The sequence below is a fragment of the Dermacentor andersoni genome, chromosome 11 (assembly GCF_023375885.2).
Source record: "Dermacentor andersoni chromosome 11, qqDerAnde1_hic_scaffold, whole genome shotgun sequence".
Taxonomy (NCBI): Eukaryota; Metazoa; Arthropoda; class Arachnida; order Ixodida; family Ixodidae; genus Dermacentor; species Dermacentor andersoni.
Genome location: NC_092824.1, coordinates 14,780,883 through 14,803,836, shown reverse-complemented (window position 1 = coordinate 14,803,836; position 22,954 = coordinate 14,780,883). Strand labels below are relative to the sequence as shown.

General features: G+C 45.7%; 1 protein-coding gene across 2 annotated transcripts in view; it reads right to left on the bottom strand.

Moving 5' to 3' along the window:
• The window catches only part of omd (integrator complex subunit 5 omd), an 83,489-nt gene that overhangs the window by 7,166 nt on the left and 53,369 nt on the right, over positions 1 to 22,954 (bottom strand). For both annotated transcript variants that reach the window (XM_050167356.3, XM_055064428.2), the window contains 2 exons: positions 16,081 to 16,416; positions 6,861 to 7,259 (listed from right to left, as the gene is read on the bottom strand). In XM_050167356.3, coding sequence (XP_050023313.1) covers positions 6,861 to 7,259; positions 16,081 to 16,416 — 735 coding nt within the window. The remainder of the gene's footprint in view (positions 1 to 6,860; positions 7,260 to 16,080; positions 16,417 to 22,954) is intronic.

The window sequence follows — 22,954 nt, the reverse complement described above, 5'->3', positions numbered from 1 at the left end:
TGGGCTGTCCGCCAGTCGAGGCAAAGTGAGAGTAGATTTAAATGTAAATCACTCAGACTGTGCGGGTAAGAGACCGATCCGGGCCGACGAAATGTGTACCGGCCAGCACGAGGCATGAGAAGGCAACATGAAAGTGAGTGCGAAGAGAAAGCGCCGTAAAAAGAAGCGCGGTAAAGACCGAAAGACGGTAACTAATGTAGCGCCGCCAAAGATGGCGAGAGACCCAAGAGGGCAGGGCGCGAGGAAAAAGGTGCGGTCGTCACTGACGATGTTGACGCATCGAAAACGTTCGAGCCACCGGTCAAAGGGGGACCGAGAAGCTTGTTCTGCACGGACGCGGACAAAGGGCACGGGGCAGTCAAATTCCTCGTCGTTCCGTCGTTCTCTTCGAAGCTCAGCGTGCAGTACAAAGAAGCGCAAGGTGGCAAGACGAGACCAGGTGGGGAGTAGCGACGCGGTCAGTCGAGGTCATGTTGAAAGCGGGGCGCGAGGACGCAAATTGGCAGGAGACCGTAAAGTCTTGGGGGAGCTGATAGTGAGTCAGCCCTTTTGTTGTTCCTCCGTAGCCAGAGTAGCTTTTAAACCGCGGCCACCTCGGGTACGGCTGAAAGTATGAGTCAGTCAGAAGTAATCGGGAACGGGAGGCCAAGAGCTTCCGTAGTAGGAAAACGTTTTGTTTTATTTTTGAACATTTGCAAATTTTCGCGATTTGAGACTAGGATTTCTTTCAATATGTAAGGTATGAGCTCTGTTTATGATTTGTTTGAGAAGCTCGAGATTTGAAAGACGCGTTTTAAGTAAACCTGTAGTCTCGCGAGGTGTTCATTAATAAGTATATAGGCTTTCTTTTTGTGTATGCGTGAGTAACCTGAAGGTCAAGGTTATCGTTGAGAGGCCTATCGTTAACGCGCGTGTGTGTTATTTAACCTTCTTTCTTTTTAAGTGTTTTTGAATTTTCTAAGGTTAAACGCGTAGATTTTCAGTAAGTGCGTGATTTGCACTAAGAAGAGCTCTTAGGTCCATTAGCGCATGTCCTGTGTGGACGGAAGGAAGCAGAACGTTTATGACTGGGTTGCTCGGGTGTGTCGAAGGCAGCCGTATTCTGACTTTTCTAGTACGCGTGCGAAGAGCTAGTTAGTAAAAGACACATTTGTTCAAAGGTTCCTCTGTGTTGCGTAAGTTACGCAAGTGTGGTTGTTGGTTTAAGGAATGTGTCCTGTGTGGATTAAAGGAACAAATGTGAGTCAGCGTGATAAAAACTTTGTATGATGCAAGCACGTGTTCGGAATAGGGACCTCAAACTTAGCGCGTCTGTGATGACGTACCTGTGGAGTTGGCCAGACGGTTCAGTGGCAGCAGTACATGAGATAAGTACGCCACTGTGATAGGGTAGGAACAGGCTGTTCGCGAAGTTATGCTGCTGAAGTTATGATTGAGTATTGGTGTTTGAAAGGCTTCGGTTTAATTCTGCGTAAACCTTTACTCTTGTGCAGCGCGACGGTCGGGTTTGGTCGAACTCAGGAGGAACGTGAACGCTCGCTTTGGCGGCACGAAATTTTGGGGCAAAATTTGGGATTCCCAGTTGAGTGACTTGCATGGAAATTGTGATAGGAGGCCTGGTGGGTTAGCAGCTGATTCCGGGCGTTTGAACGCTGAGCGGTATTGTGTTGCCAGGTCGGCTCTTCTGTGCCAGTTGTTGTAAGATGGTTGAAGGCATTCCAAGTACGCAGGGGTTGCAGAGAGCAAAGCCATCGTCTTGCTCGCCAGCCATTCTCTTCCTGCCCAGCGGTTGCCAGCACTGGCCAGGCGAGATTTTCCGGGCCATGGAGGAGCTGTTAAGAATGGCCATACGGGGTGGCAACGTGCCAGCTTTCAGCCCGCTGCACGTGTTCCAAGCCCACCAGTCGAAGCGTCCTTCCGAGAACTGCGGATGGCCGGCAGCCACGTGGCGCGCGATCAACTCAGGAAATTGGTACTTGGCCGAGCCACCCGGGACAAAGCAGTTCTACAAAGCCCTCTGACGTCGGCACTGAAAGCTGGGCGGTACCGAGAACTGCGGATGACCGGCAGCCACGTGGCGCGCGGTCAGCTCAGGAATGTGGTACTTGGCCGCACCACCCGAGACTGAGCACAGTTCTACGAAGCCCTCGGTCGTCGCCTCCGGAGCCTTTGTGTGTATGGGTTCGCACCTGTGTGTTTGAGTGTGTTTGGGCGTAAACGATAGTGCGGGGCGGCGGCAAGTTTACAATGCTTGGACGAACCTTCCCGACCATTCCTGCTCCGTCCCCGCCGAACGATGACGTCAAACTATGACGTCGAGCAAGGGCTTATAAGCAGCGTTTGCCGGCTGCCAGGTTGTGCTCGTGTCGTGCTCGTTGTCGGGAGCTGAGTGCTCCTTGTCATGCTAGAAATGAACTAGTGAGCTGTGTGCTCGTAAACTGTTTGCTGTATGTTAGTTTTGCGGGCTCCATATGGGAGTCGCGCTAGTCAGCCAATGTATGTCCTGCTTTAAATGTAAATCCTGCAATTAAATCCTGCTCACCTAGCCCTGTCGTCCCAAGTTCATCTCTACAGCTACATCTGCCAAATCTGACAGCACCGACAAGCTGTCTTGTGCGGCAAATGGAGCATGTTGCAAATGGAGCAAAGTGTGGTGCGACTGCCTCGCTAATCTAGAGATCGCGAGAGGCAGCGCGTGGGTGATGCATGGGCACGATTCATAGCAGCTGCCGCAGACAGACCTCCGGTCATGCAGCATTTAGTTTCGATATATGGTATCAGTGGACCGCATGCCTTATTGATGGTGTCAATGGAGAACAAACAATGTCATCTCATAGCGATCATCGCCGCAGAACACGTCTTGCGCGACACTATGTTTTCTTTTCTCACACTTTCACCATACCCTCCTCTTCCACTTTCCTCGCTATCGCCGTCTTTCAACCCCCACTATGCTGTGGGGGTGTTTGCCAAGAGCATCAGCTTGGTCTTCCAAGCTGTTCACTTCATTGCCCACTAGGGACGACAAATTAATTTCTTGTTCCTTTAGCCTTCTCAGCCCATCCCATACTTTAGCTTCTTCAGTAAGTATATGAATTTATGCTGGAGAGAAACCTTTGCCAGCTTGCTCTCTTTGCCTGTCGTCGCGTCTTTTGTCCCTGGGATTTAACGTGTTTAAATTCTAATAGATTTTCGGTTGTAGGACATTCACATAGTTTGCCTCAAGCTTTATTTTGTCTCCTCCGTGCCTCTTTACAATCGTCATTTCACCAGGGGACCCATCTTTTGAATGGGGTGCCACTTGTTTAAGGAATGAACTTTTCGGTGGCGTCAATGATAACATTGGTAAGGTATGAAACAGCATGATCTATATTAAAATTATCTATAAAGTCTTGTGATAAATAGGTGAATTCCTTAAAACATTCCCAGTCAGCTGAGGCCAGTTTCCAGCGAGGGACGTGCGGAGGGAAGTCAAGTTGGTTTACTAAGTTCAATGTTACTGGGAAGTGATCACTTCCAAATGGATTTTTAATTACACCTCATTCTAAATAAGAGAATATAGAAGTGGAGCCGATTGACAGGACTACTGACGAGTATGACTTATGGTGAGGATTCTAATAGGTTGGTTCCTTCTTATTCAAGAGGCACACACCACAGTTTAAAAGGAAGTATTCAATGAGTCGACCTCTCGTGCCCCATCGTGAGGCTCCCCACATCGTGTTGTGAGCGTTAAAATCTCCCACGAGCATCTAAGGCTCAAGAAGCTGATCAATGAGGTTATAAAAGTGTTTTTTCGAGATGGTGGTTTGGGGGTATATAAATGGTACATACAGTGACCAACTTATTAAGAATGGCCCAAACTGACAGTGCCTCAAGGGACGCCTGAAGGGCGACGTGTCGGTAAGCTACAGACATGTTGGCTACTATTGTTACACCGCCGGAGGCGTTAGCCTCATCACGGTCTTTTCGAAAGATGGTGTGATTTCGAAGAAAATTTGTGTTCGTAGGTTTCAGATGTGTCTCTTGGACACACAGCAACTTTCGATTATGTTTTTGTAGGAGTTCTCTAATATTATCATGGTTATGAAGTCCTCTAACATTCCTTTGTATTATTTGTGTCTCCATTATGATAAATGTGTTTTGTGCTGTGTGTTTAAGAGATGAAGATTAGGTCACAGGCCCTTTTGTGGCGCCGTGACGTGAGTTTTGTCTTTTTTTTTTTGGAGTGATCGCGAGAGTCTCGACACTCCTTAGGCGCTGGTGGCGCCATCTGGCTGGTTGTTGTGACAACAAGCAGCCAGACGGTGCCACCAGCACCTAAGAAGTGTGGGCTGGAAAACTGCTGGAGGCTGTAGTGGTGCTGCCCCATGATGCGTCACTTTGGCAAAACTGACTTTAGGCAGGTAGGACACACGCCTGCATGCTTCCTTGAATGAGATGTTTTCTTTTACTTTTATTGTCACAATTTCTTTTTTCCACAAAGGGCACGACTGCGAGTATGCGGCATGCTCCACATCACAGTTTACACAGTGGAGAGAGTTCTCACACGATTCAGGGGAGTGCTCATGAGCACTGAATTTAGCACAAGTTTGGTGGCCTCGGCAGTTCTGTGAACTGTGGCCAAATCGCTGGCATTTAAAACATCTCAGAGTGTTTGGGACATACGGTCTGACCTGGATCTTCAAATACCCTGTCTCAATATTCTCAGGGAGCACACTTGAACCAAAGGTAAGTATTAGATGCTTTGTTTTAATCTATTTTCAGTCGTGCCTTAGCAGAATTCTCTTAACATTTATTACGTTTTGATCGCCTCCAGCCTTCTAATAATTCACCTTCTGTTAGCTCTATCAGGTCATCATCGGAAACAACACCATGGGTGGTGTCCATTGTGCAGCACGGGGTAACTGCCACTGGTACATCTCCAAACGATACCAGGTTATGCAGCTTCTCATGTTGCTTTTTGTCGCGGAGTTTCCAAAGGAGATCGCTGCTAGGCATCTTTGATGCTTTATAGCCTGGTCCAAATGCTTGAGTTAAGGATTTCGAAACAACAAAAGGTGACATGGTTCGTGCTTGTTTTTTTTTTTGTTTTTCAGAGTGGATGACGTAAAATCGGAGGAAGGTTTCTTTTTGGCGACCAAAACATTCAAAGATTTCATCGGTGCGCCCTCTCTTCAGGGAGCGATCAGGTAGTGGAGGGAAGGAAGTAGCCATAGGTAGACATGCAGTTTTCAGCAACAATGCCAGCCACCCACCATGGAGCCTTACAAGGGGATGCTGCAGGGTCAGTAAAAACAGGGCCTTCAAACGCCAGCTGTACTTTACCACTATAACCAAATATGACATAACCTATGTTGGCTACTCACATAAGGCTAACCCTTGCTGCCTGGAAGATCGGAAGTAATAAAGAAATGAGTAGGAGACAGGAAAGATGAAAAGTGAGAGAAATACGAAGGCTGGAGGGAGAGGGAGACAGGAAAAGGCAACTACATATTTCCCCCAGGTGGGTCAGTCCCGGGGTGCCGTCTACGTGATGCCGAGCCCAAACGAGTGTGTTGCCTCCGCCAAGGGTCCTTAAAGGTCCTAACACTCAGCATCGGCTCAACCCCCAGGATCCCCTTTTCCCCGGACATGGCTAAGCGCCGCACGGTTAAACGCGGGAGGGTCCAACCCTTGTGTGCTTGGGTACGTGGTGTCGCAACACGTAAAACACTTGCTTACGCAGACGCTCCTGCGGGGGAAAGCAGAGGAGGAGAGTATGGTGAAAGGGTGAGGAGGAAAGACGTGCCACATGAGACATGCTTCACGGCAGTGACAAGGCATGCGGCGAGCGCGTACACTGATACCATATATGGAAGCAAAGCGCTGGCATGGGCTTTAGACCCATTGCACATGCGTTACTTCGCCTGCGCCGCCGCCGCTAGAGAATGCGCTCTGCACGAGGCATGCGTTTCTGTGTTCACGCTTCCTTTCTGAACAATGAGCTGTCCAAGCAAAGGCTCAGTGCCGCCGCCAACAGGACTCTGTCGTTGAGAATCAAATTATTTGCCACAATGTCTTGCGAATTCAAAATGCCTAAACAAGTGTGCTAAAAATTTGCATAAGGGAGTATTGTAATCGTCTGTGAATTTTTTTTCTATGCCTCAACGTGATTTATTGGCATACAGGATATGATTATAGAGTTCTAGATGAATAATCTGTTGATCTAGTTTGACTTCCTGTTTTCCATTAGTGTCCCTTTAACCCTTAAGTGCCGGCAAAATATCCAAAAATGTGTTCAGAAAATTTAATTCTTTTTTCATTGCATATCTGGATAGCAAAGCAAATTTTTGCAGATTCGAAATATATATAACACCGAGCTGGCAAATTCACAACTTGTGTCTGAAAATACACAAATGTAAAATTAGGAGGCACTAGCAGAAGGTTCCACCCATCTTTGTCCAGTGCTGCACCATATCTAAACTGTTGTTGTAGTCGGTGACATCAGAGTTACTGGATGTGTCATAGCGCTGAAAACACTGCTGTCACTATCAATGCTCTCATGCAGAAGCAAATCACCTTTGGAGCTTGATGACTAAGTCAAACGAAGATGGGTACTGCAACATGATGGGTACTGCAACATGCAACTAGCAGCTGCCACTTCTTGAATCTTTGCTGGACAAACAGGGTCTATGGGCTCCCTAGCAGAACAAACAGAGATCTCGACAGAACGTCAAAATGGTTTGGATGAACGCATCCTGTTACTGGCACTCTGAAAGAGCACCTAAACACGTGGACGAGACAGACTCATCCACGGAAAAATATTAATAATAAAAACATAAATACAAGTTTCACCACAAGGAAATACTACAAAGGGTCATTACCTTGAGGAAATCTTCATCTGGCCAAGGAAGCCCGTTGAACATGACATCCGACGATATCATCTCGACTAAGAGCAGTGCAACAATTTTCATGCCACCAACGGGGGAAGTGCGCGTGGGTGATGGCCTGTCATTGCGCCACGGCAGGGCACAACATGCCGTGATCGCTTCCAGCAGGAGCTGCTTGTTCAACACCACCTCTTCATCTGCGATGGGCGGCGATGGAGGCACGCTCCGCAGCCCAGAGCCAATGACACCAACACGCACTATGGACGAGTGGCTCTGCGGGAAGTTGATGGACGTGGCGAACTTCTGGTTCTCGTCAAGGAGGTGCACAAAGCGAGGTCGTCGCAGGGACACTTCAGTGCTCCGTCGTGGGCACGAGCCAAATCGCCAAGAGACCTGCAATGATTGATTAATCAATTGGTTTCCAAGGCTGATGATGGGCTACAAGGGACGTGGCAGTGAATGGCTCCAGATTAAAGGTGCCCTCAAACTCCTTTAGAGTAAAAATCTGCTGCACAGGAAATTTACTATCTGCATCATTCTCTTGCTCAAGTGCTCCGTGCATGTGTTGGAACGTGTATTTATGTATGCTTATCCAGTAATAAACCAATACTAGTTGCAGTACAGCGCTTGTGTTTGTTCACTGTGTTATGCACTCCATATTGAAGTGCACTGCCCTCTATTACCTGTGGCCTTGTGCACAGCACTCCTTTATTCTCAATTCGACATCCTCGCTGCTAACACACCTTCGCTCGTTGCTGCACCCACCCGCCTTACGCCCTCTCCCCTTTACAAGAATCCCACCTATATATACTGTGGTGAGGAAAGCATATGTCGCCTTGAAGAAGACAAGTCCACTTGTCGAAACGGTGGCTCCTGCTTTCACCTTGTTTTCATTTTGCTCATCGTCTAAAATTTTACCGAGCACTTTAAACGTGACCCGCAGCAGTGCGGCAATCAGTTGTTCCCGCAGCGGAAGCGCAGAAGTGCACGGCAAGAGAGCGCTTTGTTGTTTGTCAAAGGAGAAAATTCGACTGTATTGACTGTATCGAACTGCGTCAAACTGCATCGCTTGGCTGACAAGCATGCTGCTGGTCAGCCAAGCTAAAGCGTGATGCACCCTGTTTCATGGGCTCCTGCGTGCGATAGGACATGTTCTATTCCTGCACCAGCCACACTAGACTGAAGAGTGTCCAATTTTCACCGATGTAGCATACTGCGTCACACATGAATCTCGTCCGCATCAAGTCGGACTATATCTGCGCCTTTACCATGGCCTCCCCAATGGGCTCTTCTTCGAGTGGAGGCAAAATGTATCAAGGCTCTACTGTTGAACGTAGACAACCAGATGGAGAAAACTGGCTGCACACTGAGAATACTTTGCATCAAAAGAGCATCGCAGGCACGCAACAGTGTGGGCACAGTGCAAGGAGTAGCTAGCCGAGTATCATGAGTCTGTGGCCTAGCAGGCATGCAGGACCTGCCTGCTGATACATGAAAACAGCATACAAGCAAGGGAAGCAGACGACCCGGGTGCCAGTTCTCTAGTCTTTAAAGCACGTCATTTCCGGCGACTGGTAATGGCGGAATTTTTTTCAGTTTCGGCATGAAAAACATAGAGTTTTGCGAGTGTTTTACGAAGCGCCCACTCGCATTTTAAGCGTAAAATTTTCCCCTGAGGCAACTGTATACCTAAATGATCTGAAACGGGGCTTTTTACCTGGTCCAGAATTTCGTTGCAGTTGGCCTTTAATTATGAATACCATCGACTTCCGTTGATTCGACCCTGACGGGACCAATGATATTGATTTAATTATCTGGTGGGTCAAATTAAACAGCATGCAGGAGAAAAAAGAACACGAAAAATCACCGCTCATTTATTTGGCAGTATTTGCCGAAGTTTAACACACCTCCGAATCAAACCCACGTCAACTTTCTGTGTGTCAAAAGTAGAAAACTAATGTACAAATTACTTAAAGCTCCTAACTAAAGTATGAATCTAACGCGCGCCCGATTTTGTTTAATTGCAGGCATATTTTTTAAATTCAGCGTCGCTGTACGTCTTTTAAATTGAACTGCGCTGTAATACAGCCCTGCTATACAGTAGCGTACGAACACCGCAAAGGCGGTTTTGGTTTCGTATCCAATTGCACTGCCCAGGAAATTTTCGGCCCAATTTTCTTGGAAAACAAAATGCGCCCATTAGAATCTAGTAAATACCGTAATCAGTAATCAGACATTGTGAGCTACTGTTATTGCTTGAAAATCTTTCTAGGGTGGCCTAAAAGTAGGAGTTTTTCAAGGGACATGACGTGTGTTCAATGCTTTCAATGTCCTCTAAGCTCCGCTGAGACAGATGCAGCAACTAAAGGGGTTGTTATTGGTGTTAAAAACATGGGTCAAGTGCATGAGTGCAAACTGGTCAAGTTCGATTTACCCTGCCAATGCCAACTTTAGTATCGAAGTAACAAATACTTGGGGAAATATAAATGCATAGGGCCGGGCAGGACCTTTGGTCGGGATTGAATTAACTGAAAAATCGAATTAACACAATTCTGCCATGTAGGATATAAAAAAGGTACGTATTTACTGACATAATGATCGCACTTTCTTTCTAAAAAAATTTGCACAAATTTAGGGGTGCAATTATTATGCGGGGTAAATTTTCCGCAAAAAAACAACAACAACAACAATTTGAGCACCGAAAACGCAAACAAGTTGTGGGTCAGAATTTGTACGACAGCTATCATGAACATAACCAAAAATAAAAGTTGTGTAAGGCATAAACGCACACATTATTATGATTCTATTGCACATGGTTATGATTCTATTGATTGCAAATTTCTCAAAAATACTTGTGTCTACAGTTCAATCATAATAACAAAAATATTTCAGCGATCACTTGACACATCAACTCTTCCAACCCAATGGAAAATTGGGAAGGTGATTCCAATCTTCAAATTGGGCAATAAAAGTTCACCATGTAATTATCAACCCATTTCCATTACTAGGACATGCTGCAAACTCTTAGAACATATTATAACTCGAACCTTGTCGCCTTTCTTGAATCTAACTCCTTTTTCTCACCAGCTCAACATGGCTTCCGGAAATCATTTTCGTGTGAAACGCAGCTCATATCATTTACTCATAAACTGCACCTAATTCTTCATTGCTCTTCATTAGCTGGCTGTATTTACTTAGATTTTTCTAAAGCATTCGACAAGGTCTCCCACATACTTCTTTTTTTCATAAACTTAGGTAACTTAATATTGATAGTAGTCTTTATTTGTGGATCAAAGATTTCCTTTCAAATCGTTCCCAATTTGTTGTAGCCAACGAACTTTCCTCTAACCAATGTCCTGTTCAATCTGGAGTCCCACAAGGATCCGTATTAGGCCCCCTTCTATTTCTCATTTTCATTAACGGCGTTCCCTCTTTAGTTTCTTCTAATATTGATCTTTTCGCTGACGACTGCATTATTTTCCGTGAAATAGTTACTGATAACGATGCTAACATTCTCCAGTCAGATTTAAATTCTATATCTAACTGGTGCAATACTTGGCTAATGGAATTAAACATTAAGAAGTGTAAAGTGATGCGTATCTCTCACGCATCCAGTAGTCCTGTTCCATATTACCTAAACAACTCTCCCTTAGCCGCGGTTTCCTCCTATAAGTAGTTAGGCGTTCATATCACTTCTAATCTAAGTTGGTCTCTGCATATTGAGAAGATAATTAACAACGCTAACCGCATGTTAGGTTACTTGCGTTGTAACTTTTCTGCAGCCCCTTCATCTTTAAAGCTCTTATTATATAAAACACTCATTCGATCTAAACTAGAATATGCCACTCCAGTCTGGGATCCCAGACCCCCAGTCTGGTATCCAAGCATTAACAATTTGGTTGCGTCACTAGAAATGGTGCAGAATCGCACTACTCGCTTCATCTGTTTCTGTTATAACCGCACTGCTAGTATAGCTTCTATGAAATCTGATTTGTCTCTTCCATCTCTAGCATCCCGCCGAAAAAATTTGCTTGAACTTTTTCCATCGGCTTTACTATCACCCTACCCTCTGTGACGAATTCATTCTTCAGCCACATTATATATCTAATCGTGTTGACCATCGCTTTAAGGTTGGTATCGAGCCATGTCATACTAAAACCTTTCTTTACGCTTTTTCACCTTGAACTTCACAAGATTGGAATCACCTTTCTTCCGACATTGTTTCCATTAACGATAATACCAGATTTAAATATGCCTTAGCTAATATTGTATAATTAGGATTTACCATACCTTACCATGCTTTGTGATATACGTCTATTATGTTCATTATTACTTTGTTATTATTATGTTACTATGCACTGTATTTATTCTCTACCCACTCCCCTCTGTAATGTTTCGGCCCTGAGGGTAAATAAATAAATACATAAATAAATTATGTAGGCACTACATGAATTGCACATTGCCCTTTTATTTTTTGTTTTCTCATTCAATAATGACCCCTCACTTTATTCCTAGTCTGACTGAATCTCCACTATCATTGGTGCAAGGTTCATCGTCGGAACCAGCAGTGTCACCACTGGGGCATCTTTGCAGTCCCACAGAAAGTCATCTTCCGTCCTGTCCAGTGCGTAGGATATGCCGGTCTTCTTAAAGCTCTTGGCCACTACGTCGTCAGAGATACTGCTCCACGCTTCAATGATCCAGGAGCAAAGCACCTCTGCGGACAATCTTCAGATTTTTCGCTTGGTGTCAAATAACGTTGGGTCGCCGCCATCCACATTGTGCTTGAACGGTTCATTCAGTGACACGTCGAGAGGCTATAACAGCAACGTCAGACCCCCAGGGATCACTACAATGTCCGTGCATAGCTCCTTAAGCTTAGCATGAACACTCTCGACAAGACTGCTTCGGAAACTGTCCAACACAATAAGCGAGGGAAGCAGAAGCGCACCTGGTCTTCGTCCCCGAACAGTATAGATCCGATCGACCATGACTTCTGCTATCATCCACCCTTTTACTTGAGTGTGGATGTGGATGCCACAGGGAAATTTTCCCTTTGGAACAGTCTTGCATTTCAGCATGACACATGGTGGCAGCTTTCGCCTGTCTGCCATCACTGCAAACTTAATGGTTCATTGCAGCTACTCTGCACCAGATGTCTTCAAGAGTATACTCCAAGCACCCTTCTCGCAGACTGTTGTATTTCAGGGCATGTTGAAGGTCCACGAAGTTTGGTTGGCGTTCCCTATTTGCGACAAGAGGAAGCTGTTCTTTTCACGGATCCTTGTGACGAAGCAGTGAAAGTCTATCATCTTGTCTTGATACGCAGATCAGAGCCACTGGCATGACGTTCGCCGCCTCAGCGACAGACAATTTCATCGCATGAAGCGAGTCGTCCAACTGGAGCTAGTGTGGAACTCCCTTGCGATGATTTCCAGCTTTTTGGAAATTGTGTGCACCTTTGTCTCTATCATTTCTAACGATACTGCACAAACGTCTTTGTGCAGGTCCCTTACGTATTCAGGGACCGCCTCCTCAACGTGAGGGAACTTACCCATTTTGGGTTCACAAAAAGCCCGGAACATCCTGCAAGTAGCTATCAGCTCTTCACACTTATTTTTCCAGTACCCTACTTGGATTCCATCAATGCCGAAATGCCTACTGGCAGCACGGTTGCCATGTAACAGCCTTAAAGGGACCCTGAAACGATTTTGACGATTTTCTACAAACGTACTGAGTCGTTAGAGTAGGTCCTTCTGATCATTAATTGACACATCTAAGTGCTCCGCGTAAAGCGTGTAATTTATCATAAGGTTTTAAAAATGCACAGCGCTGCCGATCGGGGCACGCTGCTAGGCGGAATTTTAAGCCGCCCCTACCCATATGACGAAAATCACCCATATGACGTCAGTGGGGCGAGCTATCCGATTGGCTGACCAGGGCGCGTGATTAATAATTTTTCCAACTTTATAGTAAACAAATGATCTTCGTAATAGTTGGAATGTTAGTTCATTTGTTTTTTATAAACAGAAAGTAACATAAAGAGAATGCACAAGAACGATTTTTCAATACAATTAAGCACTTCCGGCACACAGCAAGTGTCGTCTGCTTGTGTTACAACGTACTCCATTTTGACGAGAGCTCCGCGGTCAGAGTCGGTCTCAGTCTTTTCGCGAGCACTATGATTCGACTTTGTTGCTTTGTGGACTGGAAACGTAGCGACTGGCAATATGTCAAGCTGCGACATCGTGTCCCTCTGCAAGGCAGCATACGAGCGAGCTGGCTGCTGCGCATCGGACTGCCGCTATCCGATCGGCGCCAGGGCTTGCGCGTTTGTGGCCGTCACTTTACACCGGAAGATTACTAACGCAATAGCGTTTCGCGAGTCCGGTACTAGGGCAAATGCAAGCGCAAGGGGACAGGGTCTGGCCGCTTGACTGTGCCGTAACGGGATGAGCCATGGGATGAGCAGAAACGCAAATGCAAATGGTCTGCACGGTGCAGCCACCTGGTGGCACAGAGCTCAACCATACACAGTAGCAGTAACGAAGTGTATTCTTCTTTGGCTGCTGGTGTGTATTTTTCGCAGGAGTGTAATCATCAACACTTTGTTTTTACAAATGTTTAAAATGTTTTACACTTGGTTAGAGCAATATTAGCGCTTTGTTTGGCTGGTTAAGCGCTGCGCCAACAAGTGGCTGGACCGTGCAGACCGATCAGGCCGCACGTACGTCTACGCTAAAATTCCTTCATCAGCTTGAGTATATGCCTCCAGTCATTTGCCGAAATGACCAGCTTGCCTGTGGTTACCGGAATACCAGACACGTTCGGCGCTACGACAGAATGCTCGCAACACACGCTGCTTCGATAGCTCTCGCTTGGGGTCGACGGCCAAGCGGCTAGCGGAGAGGTTTCACGCGGGCGGGGGCGGGCTCCAAAACAACCGGAAGTGGACGATGTGACGTCGCATCGTGACGCGAAACCAGTGAAGGCGGAGCTTAGCCCCGATCGCTCGGCGAACGAGTTGAGGAGGAAAAGCATGACTAGGGAGGAGGGTAACTTCTAATCGCTTGTAGCTCCATTAATACGTAACGCTTCACTTAAATTGTGGTGTGAATGTTCTACTTACGCTGTACCCTACGCGTCTACAACATTTGTCCGAACCGTTTCAGGGGCCCTTTAAGCTTAAACACGGCCGTAAAACTAGCATACCACCCCATGGCGTAATGGCAACGAAACAGACAAACAACTACAAAGCACACTGCCACCTTGCAAACTGGCGAAAATGAGAATGTGTCAGAATGCGTTTACTGCGGGATGACGACAGGTCAATCAACAGGCAGCTGCCATTGTAACAGTGCTGGACATAAAAGCAAAAATGGCAGCCGACGGAACGAGCCCATCGAGATTTTTTTTTCACGAGTACCGTATTAACTGGAATCTAACGCACATTTTTTCTGTTAGAACGGGTCCAAAAATGACGTGCACGTCAGAATGAAGTATGACCCTACATCTGCGATACCATATCGCGATCAGCATTTCAAAATCACTGACTCGTACGTGCATCGAGCCTAGCTGCTGTAGCTTCCTCCATGTGTGCTGCAGTATGTGTGCTTAGGAATGACTTAGGTTAGTCCACCGTCCATCTTCCCGTTCGCTCCATTTGCTCTATGTGCATGGAAGTGCCGACTAGGAAGACACGCCGAGTTCATCATGATGTAGCAAATAAAAGGAAAGTGCTCACGTTTGCGGAGACGGACGGAAATCGGGCCGCATCATGGGTGTTCGGAGTTCCCTAAGCTTGCGTGCAGGACTGGTGCAACCAGGAGAGACGTTCTACTCCAGCGGCTGCTGTGTACGGCGCGGCCCCTATCTTGAAAGTGATCTGCGATGGAGACAGTCTACACATCTAGGCGCATCGTGCTGTGTTCTCGTCGCTTAGTTCGCGTTGAAGTGAGAAGCCGCACAAAGGTCAATTTGCCCACTCCTGCTACCGCACTTTCTCACTCCAGCGTCTTGATAAAGGGTTTCCGTGGTCATTCAGCGAGACATGTTCATGTTTGCTTGTGCACATGTGACACCATGCTTGTTAATTTATTTAGTAAAGGAATGTCTAAAACTTTATACGGCTGATAAAACTACTATCCTTACTATTCGTGTAGCTGTCTACTAATTTGCTACCGCAATCGATGCTGCACCTTTCGGGCGAAACTGCGACTTTATCTATTTATCGCAACTTTATTGTATTGGGAGTAAATACTTGTTTTTCCAAATGAGAGCAAGTTGTATTTCTGTATAGAAGAATGAGGCCTGGGGTACTGTAAAGGACGTTTTTTGGGTCACAGCGAACGGGCGCGCGTTACAATTGAGGGTGTTTTTTTTTTTTTCCTCTTTTTAGGTCACGGAAAAAGGATGCGCTTTACTATTGAGGGAGCATTAGAATCGAGTAAATACGGTACTTTACGTGCAGTGAAACAGTTTCTTCTCTATTAATCATGAATAATACCGTTAATATCGGCAAGTCTGTGGCAATAACGTAGCCATGTCCACTTTGAGGGGACAGAAACAGAGATGGGCACGTTCAGCTGCCACTGGCATAGAAACACATGGCGAGCATGCTGTGAAAACTGTAGCATTTGTCTTTATACAATCCTAATATGGCACGTTTCCGCTAAGGGTGGGCGAATATCTTAGCTGTGTTATAAGCGCTGGCATATGAAGAGGGTACACCTCTATCCGATCAATGTAAACGTGGCCACTGCCGTTGCTGCTCACAATTTGGTGCGTGCCCTCGAGTGCAGATGAGAGAAATCAAAAGGAACCTCTTTTTTGTTTGTTGATGACCAAAACCATCATAAAGCCAACAAATTATGAAGCCAAGGCAAGTTTGGTTGTAGATTTTTTTCCTCCTTTAAGTGCAGAAAGTGAAGGGAACGAAATGGGGCATCTGCTTAAGAATCTGTTTGGCGCGTGCAGTCCGCTTGGTAAGTCTTGAAGAGTAGTTTGCACAGCACTCGACAGACGGTAAGCACTATCATCATCAGCTAGACCTGGCGCATGACATTTCGCTGCGGCAAGTTCGGGGTGCGATTATTATGCAATTAAATACGCAGTTTTGTTTCAGATACGACTTCATCATAAGGGGGCCCCGCCTGCGATAGCAAACCCCTTCGTGTGCAGTGAGCGACGGGTGGTGTCAAGCGGACGCTCTCACCTTGTTGTCAAGTGCTCCAGAGAGCAAATTGCGGAGGGCCAAGTGTTGCGCAACGGAGCGCGTGCACAGCGTGGACAGCAGACGGAAGCAGACGCAGGCGGCCGTGTACTTGCGCGACGGCCCGTAGTGAGCCGGATTGCAGACAATGGCGAAGAAGTAGGCAACAGCTGCCGCGGCCACCTTGACCACGGCTGTGGGGGACATGGCCTCTGGCTGCACAGACGTGGAGAGTAGCTCCGCCACAGCATCAGCGTACGTCAGGTCAGAGGACAGCTGCATCTGCTCGGCCAAGACCTCGGCGAACTTGCAGACAGTGCTGCTAACACGCACACCAACCTGGTGGAGAAACATGACAGAAGGCCAGGAAAGCGGGATCTCGTCACACAACTGTTACCGTGCTTGACTCCATGAAGTATTAAGTTATTGTAGTGGAATGTGACTTCAACACTTTCCTGCCCGTGGGAAAAGCAGCAGTTTATTGGGCAGTCTAGTAAATACTTTCCTGCCTATCACACAACATGCTCGCAGCTAAAGTACATAATTTTCAATCGTAGAGGAGGAAATGCTGTTTTCACTGGTACTTGTCCCAAACAACACGATCATTAAAATGAATTTAAAAAAAGAAAGGAAAGAAAGAAACTAAACAAGAACTTTATGAAAAGGCATATAAAAACACCATTGTTACTCCACACAAAGAAAAAAAAAAATTCAGTATATACAATTCCAATGCAGGGGGCCAGTGTAATACTCCAGCAAATATCTCTGGATGGATGGATGGATGTTATGAACGTCCCCTTTGGAATGGGGCGATGGGTTGCGCCGCCGAGCTCTTGCTATTATACTGCCCAATGTCATACCTAGGTTAAACAATAATAATAATAATAAAAAAAAACACTATGAACTCCCACTACCAAATTTTCTGATTCCCTATTGCGACCTGTGCTTTCATACGTCTCCGTTTTTTGCCATTTCTCTACTTTTCTTCCACCAATCCTCCAATCGCCTCTTACTAATCCCTATTGCAGACATGTTTACTTTTCCACTGCTCTCGCTGAACCCAAATGCTTCAAGGAGGCCAGTGGTGCCTAAATCAACCGCTGGATAGACGTCTTCACACTTTAATAAAACATGCTCCATAGTTTCCCTAGCTTTACCGCAGCAAGCACATGCTTCTTCTTCCTTCTTATATCTCGCTTTATAGGTGCGTGTTCTAAGGCATCCTGATCTCGCTTCAAAAAGTAATGAGCTTCCCTTTGAGTTATCATAAATTGTTTCTTTCCTGATTTCGTTTTTTCCTCTCAAGTAGTTACTCATGGCAGGTTTCTTTTCCATTGCCGCCACCCATGAGATTATTTCAGCCTCTCTGACTTTCCGCTTGACATTCTTTTTTGCTGTGTTGCCCATCCTACAGGCCGTATACTTGCTGGTAAGCTTCCTAGTTCTTTTCCTCCACTGTGAATAAATGTTTTTCCTGTAGAGATATCTCAACACGCTCCCAGCCCATTTACTTTCTTCCACATTGCTCAGTTGTTCTTCATACTCAATTTTAATGCAAGCTTCCCTCACTTCAAAACCAGTACAGCCCATATCACCCTGCACAGCTTAATTTGTAGCCTTCCCGTGAGGGCCACAAGACATTTATTTCTTTTTATTAATTACTTCCCTCCACCTTGTGGGTTTCTGCAGAACTATTACGTCACACTCTTGCCTTTGCTTCGAGTTGTCAATAAATTCGATTTTGCCTAGCCATCTGCTAGCTTCCTGGTTAGCTCAGATGGTAGAGCAGCTGCCCTGGAAAGGCGGTGGTCCCGGGTTCGAGTTTCGGACCAGGACGAATTTTTCTTCAACTGCGAGACTTTTCTTTCGAGGAACCCATATGGGTTTCCTTTGTAGCAATTGCTACCACTGGGTGGATGTCTCATTTTTCCTTTATTAATAAGCTTTCTACGTAAAGAATTTCTCGAGATATAGTATAGGAGAATGTTAACCTTAGTGACTAGCCTTAGTGCAATGGTGACCTCGACTTCTGGTTGTCTTCTGGTGAAAAACTCGACTCCCTAAGCGGCCGCCAGATCCTGGCTGAAGGATGCTAACACGCTGCAGATAAGAAGAGGAACCTTTAAAACACGCAGGATGTCTTGATATCAGCGCATGGAAGCTTTGAAATGGTTCGGAAAAGGAAGTGAACCCCGTGCTGAAATATGACAAACCAAAGTTGCCTTCCGTGTCAGCACTACTTCCAAAGTTCAAAAAGTTGTGCGCAAATGCCATGTTTCTGTGGCTGAGTGGCATGATGCCGACAGCAGCGCGAAAACTACGAGCACTCATCGAACCAACCAGGCCCCTTTTATGGAGGCACTTTAAATATCTGCATGTGGCGAAAAACAAAAACAGAAATGCAAAACGGAATAAAGAGTTCCTGAATAACCCAATGAAATGCGCTAGCTGACCAAGAGTGGCCGAAGAGTGGCACAATACCAACTGGCAACCATCGATAGTGGGCTACTGATGGGAATACTGATGCTGACAGGAAATTGTTAAGGGCAAATCAGTTCTGCAGAAGCTCATAAGGTGGAGCAAGGTTAACGAAAGAGAAAATTGTAGGGGTGCGTGAATACCAAATGGTAGATTTAAAATCAAATACTGAATATCAGAAAATGTACCACAAATCTTTATGCTTCCAAATTTTGCTGAACATGCTCAGGAGGCTAATCACATGACTTTATACTTTCGTTACCACGCCTATTCAAATCGATCACCAGTGATTGATGCTTTAGATCAACAATTTTTACATGTTGGAGCCGTTTCTTATCTACTAAAGGCCACCCAATAGTTAGCACAGGCACTGCACTTTCAGAATCAGTTTAAATTTTTGCACTCAGGCGATATTGTGATTTTTGACGGACCTTTTTGCGAACTAATGTGCGTATGCTCTAGAGAAAAGAGGCGTGGCTGTCACCTCCTGTGTCGCTTGAGAAAAAAGCGTGCTGCTCACGATTACGCCACACTAGCACCAACACTTTTTAATCAAATGACTCTCAGCAAGTCACAAATTAAATTATATTGCCGGCTTTGTCGTCCAACAACGCTGAGCGGTGATAATTAACTGAAAATAATGCCAGCTGTTCACTAGTGGGCTTTGGTTTGGAGTCTGAGTCGTTTTATTCCACCAAAGTCTATTTCTGAAGGTCCTTCTAATGTCCAACATGTGGACCTGGCATTTTCAGCCAGTTTCTAAGAGTTTAGGTTTCGCTTATCTTGTACAATCCCTGCAAGGGGCGCTGCTGGTGCTACTGCGTAGTTATCGAAAGTCGCTTCAACGGCGTCATCCCGCGCAGCTGCGTCACGAGAAAAGTGTCATGCTTGAAGCTATGCTGCACCCGCACTTCAATTTACTGATGAGGACTCAAGTTACGATTCAGAAGATGACAGCAAAGACACTCAAGCTCTGACGGTGACGATATTTTGAGCGAGCTTGGGACATCCACAGGTGCTCACCGGTGAGTTTCCTTAACGGCCTTCAGCGGTCTCTTTGTGCACACTTATCTGCCAATATTTTTGCACGACTTGAGAGCTCTACTGATTATCTTCAGGGTGCCTACTTTGCTTAGTTATGATGTGCTGCCATCGGCAACAAAGAAACTTCTGTTCACACGATGAAGGGGCACCCTGTAGCACATTTCGGCCCAGCCCTACGAATAGGCGCAAGTCAATTTACAACGGTGTGGGATTTCCTTCTACTCTTTTTCTCTGCAGAGGTGGTAAAGACAATCTGCAAAAATGTAAACAGATGTGCTTGGATGCATAATCTTGTAGTTGCTCAGCTATGCTGAGAGTGATCGGTCCTGGAAGAGGTGCATGACTCTAGACGAACTGGTGAAATATGTTCCTTGGACTTCTCATCGGACCATCCTTAGAAGGTGCCGAGAAGGCGGAACTGCAAAATGTGTTACGAGGACTGCAAAGTTGAACAAAAATCAGACGTTTTGTGGGAAAAGGGCGGAGTGCACCTACGCTTCACAAAATCCTGCAACTGCTTTACCGCATGACATGAGCGATCAACTGGTCTTCATTTTTTTTGTGTCTGAAGAATGGCGGAGTACTGAGCATTTATATTTTTCAGACACTATTCCTGAGTTATTTATCTTTCAAATGTATATTCTGAATTTCCTTAGATATTGTTTTTTTAGATATCATGTTTTTTTATTGTTGTTTTTATCAACTGGCAGCAAAAATGACACTTTCTGAAATTTTTATGTTTTACATAATAAATATTGTTGTGTAGCAACAATGTTTGTGGAAAGGACATTTCATTATGCACAATATGCTACGCTGCAATGTGTGCCGGGATGTTATTTGTAGTGGTAAATAATTTTTTTCCAAGCTCTATCAAAAACAACCATTTTCTTGCGATAACGAAAGACTTAACAAGAATCTTGCTAGCTATGAGTAACTTAGGTACCTATGAATAGAGATGTATAGTCCTACACTATGTTTGCAAACAACGGTACGTGCTGTCGCATAGACCCCACCTACACGGTAGTGGAGGACTCTGGATTAATTTTGAATACCTGGGGTTCTTTAACGTGCGCCCAATGCACATTCTTGCATTTTGCTCACATCTAAACATGGCTGAGCGAGACAATATGGCTAGATCTCCGACCGCAGCAGTCATGGCCGGCGGCACTTGTGATCTGGGCGCAGCTTGTCATAGTGCGCTTATTTTTTACTGCAAGATTAATATGGGCTTAAATAAATTAGTTTTCTCAATGTCATCGGAATGAACAGCCAATGAAATATACTACTTGCAAGTCAGCTGAGCCGCCTCACTGAGACAGTCGGTGTCTGCTTTCCGCCTGCAAGACAAAGTGCCATCGAATCGTTACTCGTGAAAATGCCAGTTGTTTAGTAGTAGGTGCTGCTTTGAGAAACAGGTGCACATTGAACATAATTTTGTTTTATTAAGTATTATTTAATCTGAAAAATACTGCAACCAATTCCTATGTCACCATGAGCAGTGATAGAAGCTATCGCCCCAGCTAGGCAATATGAATCCTGCGTTGTGAAACTGAACCACACATGTGAAACCCTGCGGCTACTGAGGTAAGTAGGTAGGCATAGTGGCGGCGTGGCAATGCAGTGCCTGCCGTGTAAAAGTTACTGCCGATGGCCAGAGCCACTGCATTTTTGCGACGTAGTGCAGTGGTGCAGGTTTATAGTATCACAATCGGCCTATCTTTGCGACTACTGTAGGACAAAGGCTTTTCCCTGCGAACTCCAATTACCCCTGTCTTGCGCTAGCCAATTCCAACTTCTGCCTGCAAATATCCCAACTTCATCACCCCAGCTAGTTTTCTGCCATCCTTGACTGCGCTTTGCTTCCCTTGGCATCCATTCAGTAACTTTAATAGCCCACCAATTATCTACCCTACGCATTACATGGCCTGCCCACCTTTATTAATGCGAAAGCATTATATGCCCCATTGTGCGAAAATCCGTCAGCGTGACCGAAAGATGGCACAAAAAATGGCTGACGATGCAAACAGTAAAAACACGTAAAAGAAATGCTCGGATCGATGTCAAATTTCTCAGGCAGGTTCCTGTAAACAAAGTAAATTAATGGCTTTGAAAGAAAATTTGGTAAATTTCAGTCCGGATGGTAATTGAAATGGGGCCTCTGGGGTGTGAGACGAGCACACTTCCTCGACGTCACGGCGCCTCCACGGCTCAGGCTGACTGAAGGCGTGCCTAATGTGTGCATCATTGCACACACTACATCACAGTCACCTGGCTGACTAAAGGTGTTAGTGCATGCATCATAGGGCTCATCACGGCTCAGTCAACGAGGAGGAGGTGGGGCCACGTCATGAGTGTATAACATGAACGCGTTCCTGGTATTCCAAGGTCTACAAACGGTACAATGCTTTCGCATTCCCACACGTAAGCAGGCTTAAGTGTCTCTGCTGATTTTACAGCGCAGCTTTTAGGCGGCCGTTCCTGTGGCGAGCGTTGGCGTCGGTGGCATAACCCAATGAACGAGCACAGAGAAAGATGAAAGATGCGAGCCGCGAACAGCGGAGACCAATGGCAGCAGACCCTTCAGTGACGTGCGTTTGGGAAAACGGTGTCATGCTGACCCACCCGACAGCTTGATGTGCACTCATATTTGGTCTCAGCCGGACCGCTCGTTTCATACTATTGTCTGTTCATGTCAGCTTTCGCTCGCACTTGTTTGGTTTGCTTGTTTGGTCACATTCATGCTTGCTTCGAATGTCATCGTTTGCAATTGTTTTGTAATCTGATTGCAAGCACGACCTGAATTTTGTAGTATTTTATGGAAGCCATGCGGCACCAGCAATTAGGCTGGAACCTTTGACGAGTCAAGTATAATCGCTGATGCACTTGACCCGCAGACCAGATTTTTGATGATTGCCCGTTCAGCTATATGTCTCTCTCAAATTCTTTGCCTCAATATATCGTGAAATGAAAACAACTATGTAGCTGTGCTCAAATTTTACATTAGGGAGTATCGAGTAATTGACCTAGATAAACATACTCCTGTACAAACTCTAGAGGCTGACTGGCGATCCTGAATTCTGGTTCCCTTGCCAGGCTATTGAATATGATCTTTCCCTTCTACACATTAATCTTCAACCCCACTCTTACACTTTCTTGGTTAGGGTCCTCAGTCATTCATTGTAATTTCTCTGCCGTGTTGCTGAACAGGACGATGTCATCGGCAAACCGAATGTTGCCGAGATAGTTGCTGTTGATCCTCACTCCTAAGCCTTCCCAGTCTAATAACTTGAATACTTCTAAGCAAGCAGTGAACAGCATTGCAGAGATTGTGTTTCCTTGTCCGACCCCTTTCTTT